Source organism: Arachis duranensis, chromosome 4 (genome assembly GCF_000817695.3).
Source record: "Arachis duranensis cultivar V14167 chromosome 4, aradu.V14167.gnm2.J7QH, whole genome shotgun sequence".
Lineage (NCBI taxonomy): Eukaryota > Viridiplantae > Streptophyta > Magnoliopsida > Fabales > Fabaceae > Arachis > Arachis duranensis.
The window spans coordinates 104,259,030-104,263,803 of record NC_029775.3 but is presented as its reverse complement, the minus strand read 5'-3'; the positions used below and the strand labels follow the sequence as shown (position 1 = coordinate 104,263,803).

General features: G+C 35.3%; 1 protein-coding gene across 1 annotated transcript; it reads right to left on the bottom strand.

The window, feature by feature from the left end:
• Positions 1 to 701: 701 nt before the first annotated feature.
• Positions 702 to 4,744, bottom strand: LOC127746773 (uncharacterized). The gene is made up of 7 exons (XM_052261087.1): positions 4,310 to 4,744; positions 3,574 to 3,724; positions 3,353 to 3,478; positions 2,798 to 2,878; positions 2,080 to 2,272; positions 1,574 to 1,844; positions 702 to 1,466 (listed from the first exon to the last, which is right to left on the bottom strand). Exons 1-7 carry the CDS (start codon positions 4,689 to 4,691, stop codon positions 1,216 to 1,218), a joined length of 1,455 nt encoding a protein of 484 aa, XP_052117047.1. The 5' UTR covers positions 4,692 to 4,744; the 3' UTR covers positions 702 to 1,215.
• Positions 4,745 to 4,774: the final 30 nt, after the last annotated feature.

The window sequence follows — 4,774 nt, the reverse complement described above, 5'->3', positions numbered from 1 at the left end:
ATATTTAAAAATAAATACTTAACTAAAACCGAGACAGAACAAATGTAACAATCTTGAGACGGTCAAAAATAATGCCTTGGTTAACTGTAGCTCATTCATTATCAATTTATTTTAGGTAATCTCATTGTAATTTTAATTTGTTGGAAATGAACTTTGTATTGAGAATAAAATTCCTTAAATAAAAGGCATATCATTAATTTAGAAATGACAATATCTACTCTCTGATAATTATTCTCTTTAATTACTTCATTAATTTATTCTCTGATAATTATTCTCTTTAATTACTTCATTAATTTATTTTTTCTTGCTTGTTAAGTTAGGCCTTATGATTGAAAAAAGAAAGTTAATGCTTATATTGATTTGCTAAGTAGAAAATTATTTGTGAAAATAAATACACAAAAAAATAAAGTTGACACTTAAATTAAGAATGAAGGGAGTAACATATACTAATTTCCTATGAGCTAAGCTTGTTTTGTTTTTCCCTCTATAAAACTTCAATAGAAACTCGAAAACCAAATCAATCCAAACCAGCAAGTTGGTACTGGTTTAGTTCTTTAAATATAATCAAATTAAACCAAACTAAACCGAAATGAGATTTATAGGCTTTTCCTGAGTTAGCATGAAAATGAAAAAGGTGTAGATGCATGCAAAACTTAGAATAGCACTACAACTATTGTTCACATGTTCATGTCTTCAACTCATGAGGCAAAAACACATGTAATGTGCCTTTTCAACACACACAGTTACCACCTTTGAATTCCAAGAAATCATTAGAATACAAGTACAATGTCTCATCTGTCTCATAGACCTAAAATATTCATTGCACTATACACCCAAAACCCTTTGAACCTAAAATCAAAGTAAAAAATATATAATATGTATCATTTTTTTTTTGTTACTCAAGTAACTAATTCACTCCAACTGGTCCTATGCATATCACCGATTGCTACTTAACAACACATGAACAAATGGTACATTGCCTGTAACGATCCCATCATAAACGTTGAGCTCGGTAGCTAGGACTGGACAGAGGTACAGAGATAAAGAGACACAAAAATGTGCTTGAAGTTGGAGATAGGTACAATTTTCCTACATAAATTTTGTCTCTCTGTGTGTGTTCTTCCCCAGCTATCAAATCACAGCTCAAAAGCACAAAATGCGGAACATGGGGTTCCTTGATCTGTACGGCACATAGAAAACATGAAAATATTGTATTTAGTTAGACCATACATGGATGAGACCATGTCTGTTACCGGTATATATCTCATTTCGATCTTCATCGTAAAAGAGGGCAGTTATGTCCTCCAAAGCCTCCGCCACAGTGCTCCTTATTTGAGATGAATGATTGCGCCGACAACTGCAACTGGTTCCACTACACTCATCTGATTTGGTGCTGCTGTTCGACGCATTAATTTTAGCGAGACATTTCCCGGTCAAGATATTGCTGACATTAATGGAGCCAGCAGCTGCATTACGAGGCAAATTATAATGATATTAAATCACTTTCGCAAATTGAAAGTTGTTCATGATTAATATGTTTAGAAACTAAAGAACTAAGCTCAAAGGGAATTACCATTTCCTTCCAACCATTGAACATCGGAATCAGCCCTGCAATAAGATATGATCAGATCTTGATCACTTGTTATGTATATGTTATTTGTATTGCAATCAGGATGCCATAACAGGTGATCCTCAAATGACGTAACAAGTTCTCCGCGAAAGTTCCACACAGAAACTGTTCGGTTTCTGAAAGTAAGGAACAGTTGATTCTCATATAGGAAGATAAATGCTGATGGAGTCATGAACTCAGTTCTGCTTATCTCTGTCAGTTCAGCATTTCGAACCTACAAATAAAATAAATTACTTTCAGACATCCATAAATTAGTTTTAAAAGAGAAGTAAAAAAAGACATTATATTAAAAATGGAGGCTCTCTTTAAGGATACAAAACTTTTAAATAACATTAAATGCAAGAAAAACTTAACCTTCAACTTTTGTATCCTTAAAGAACTCCCTGGCACACTTATCAGCAAAACCCCCCCAAAAAAAATGATAATAAAACAATAAAAGCAAGGCATACGTCAAGAATCTGAAGGTTCTCATTTTCTTGCTTGACCAGAAGCTTTTCATTGAATTGCTCTATGAAATCCACCTTTTTATTCCGATGAAGTAGGTGATTGAATGATTTGAGGACTGTGCCATCTTCGATGGACAGAATCTGAAGGGGAATATGGCCGCTGGATCTATTGAAAATTAATAACATGATACCAGGGCTGCAACAAATGATCAACTAATTAAGCTCCAAAATGATACACCAATGTTTCACGTAGATTGTACATTGCCAAAAATTTTACAAAGACCAGTTATGTTAGTTGAAAAAGACTGATGCAAGGCACACTTAAAAGTGTCTGAAAATGCCGAGAAATAACAGTTCCAGAAAGAAATAGTGACATAAAATTCTGAGTTAGCAGCATATTATAAAATAAAATACCCATCAGGAAAAAATCCTTATGGCGCTTAAAAATCTACAAGTGTTATTACTAATTTTAATATGCACTTGTGTCCTAATAAATAAATTAACATTAGCTGAAAGAAGCTTTAGACTTCCAAAAAGGTTTATCATGGAACTCAAACTATTAGATAAATTAGTTAGGAATATTGAAGAATTTCACAAAAACATCTGGATCAAGTGAACAAGCCATTTGTATCCGGAATACAGAACCTAGGAGCAGACTTAGAGAGGCTACTTAGTACAATGGAACTTGAATCTGGAAATCAATCCAAAGAAGAGAATGTACCTGATCTTGATTTCTTGAACATGCCTATCTGAGATGGAGTATAACAATGTATAGTTTTTAAGATCAAAGACCTTGTATACACTGATACCATTTCATGAATGTGGTTAGACAGAATAAGCAGGAAATAACAATCAATTTGGTAGTGAGTTTTCATCCGCTGATCAATTTGGTTCTCGAATTTTCAACTGATCAATTTGGTTCCTAGAAGTTTTATAACCGTGAATCAAGTTAATCCTTCTCATAGATTCCGTTTTGACACCTTGATAGGATGTTGACCCGGACAGTTAAGTGTCACGTGTCTCAAAATAATAACCTATCAAATGACGTGGCATGCCAGTTAGAAAATCATTTTGTGACTCGTAGCATTGTCAAACCATGATAACATGCCATGTGGCACTTAACGGTCCACTTCAACATCCCACAAATGGCGTCAAAATGGAATCTGTGCATGATTCCCGGTTATAAAACTCAAGGACCAAATTAATTATTGTCTCTAATAAACAATGGGAACAACACTATAGTAGACTAAAATAGAGTAGTAAATGAGGAAGATACCTATCCTGTGCAGAGTAAGTTAGGACCTTTCCGTTAACATCGTCAAACTCTACAAAACCGGGCCATTTCAAGGACTCGGACTCAAAGAGAGGAAACCCATCATCTGGCCTACCCCTTCGTATGTATCTATGAACAGAAATGAAAGCGAATGTAAGCAAAAGAGATTCGGAAATAGCAATCAAAGAGGAAGATTTGAAAGCACAGCTGCAGGATATACGCACTCAATCCCAGTGGATCTGCATTTTAAGGAGCTGAAGTTTTCGGAAGCATAAACGGACACTGTAATAAGTGAGTCATTGTTCTTATTATAGAAGAGACTTCGAATTACTTCATCAGGGGACACATTCAAAAAGCAAACCCTTTCATTTGTATCTGCAAGTAATCGAATTGAACAATCAACTAATTTGTATTCTCAAGTCTCAACACTACGGGAAGCACCACACAAAACCAGAATAAGTACCAATTCACAGTTTCTCCATTCAATTGAGCATTCCATTCACAAAAATAAATAACCAATTTACATGTATTCAGCACAATGACAAATTTGATCAAAATCAAACAAAGGGAAATGGCAATGAAAATGGGCATCAGACAACTCAAAACCCCAATTAATTGTGCTTGCAATAGACCATTCCAATTCACCAATTCAAAAACTATAAAACTCCAATTCCATCGATTCAGCACAATCAGAGCAATGATAAATCAAAAGGGCTAATGCCAATGGCTACTGGTACCCACCCATCCACGCATAAAGATCAAACCCCAATTCATTTATACATACAAAAGACCACCCCATTAACTAAAAATCATAGAATCAATGAATTCAGCACAATCACAACAATGATCAACAAAAAGGTAATGCAAATGTTCATTGAAAGTTTCAATTTTTAAGGTGCCCACAAAAGAAAAAAAAAAACAACTTTTCCAACTAAGGGGAACACAATTCAGAACCCTCACCTCTACTAAAAGCAGCACAAAGACCAGAATGGCAAAGCGCAAAGACCAAGTTCTTAGCAGCAACGATCTCAACAAGCTTGCTTCTTTTCATGAAGAAGGGCAAAATGGAAGAAGGAGAAGAAGAAGAAGAAGAATTGGTAGAAGAAGGTTTACGATCATGAGTGTCATACTCTTGAACCAAGCGCATGGTGCTGAATCTCTGGTGTGCAGTGGTTGTTGCGAATGCACGGTGGGGCTTGGGACAAATCTCGCGGGATTGGAGCTTCTTGACGATGCTGTTATGGTTAACACTGCCATTGCTGGAAGCTCTTCTTCTTCTTCCACCTTTGCTTGCAACTATTCTTCTGCTGCTATATCTTGCTGATATTCTTCTTCCTTCCATTATCTCTCTCTCTCTCTCTTCAGTCTCAAATCCACAACTTCAATTCAATTCAATTCATCATGCTTTTCTTTCAAGCATATATT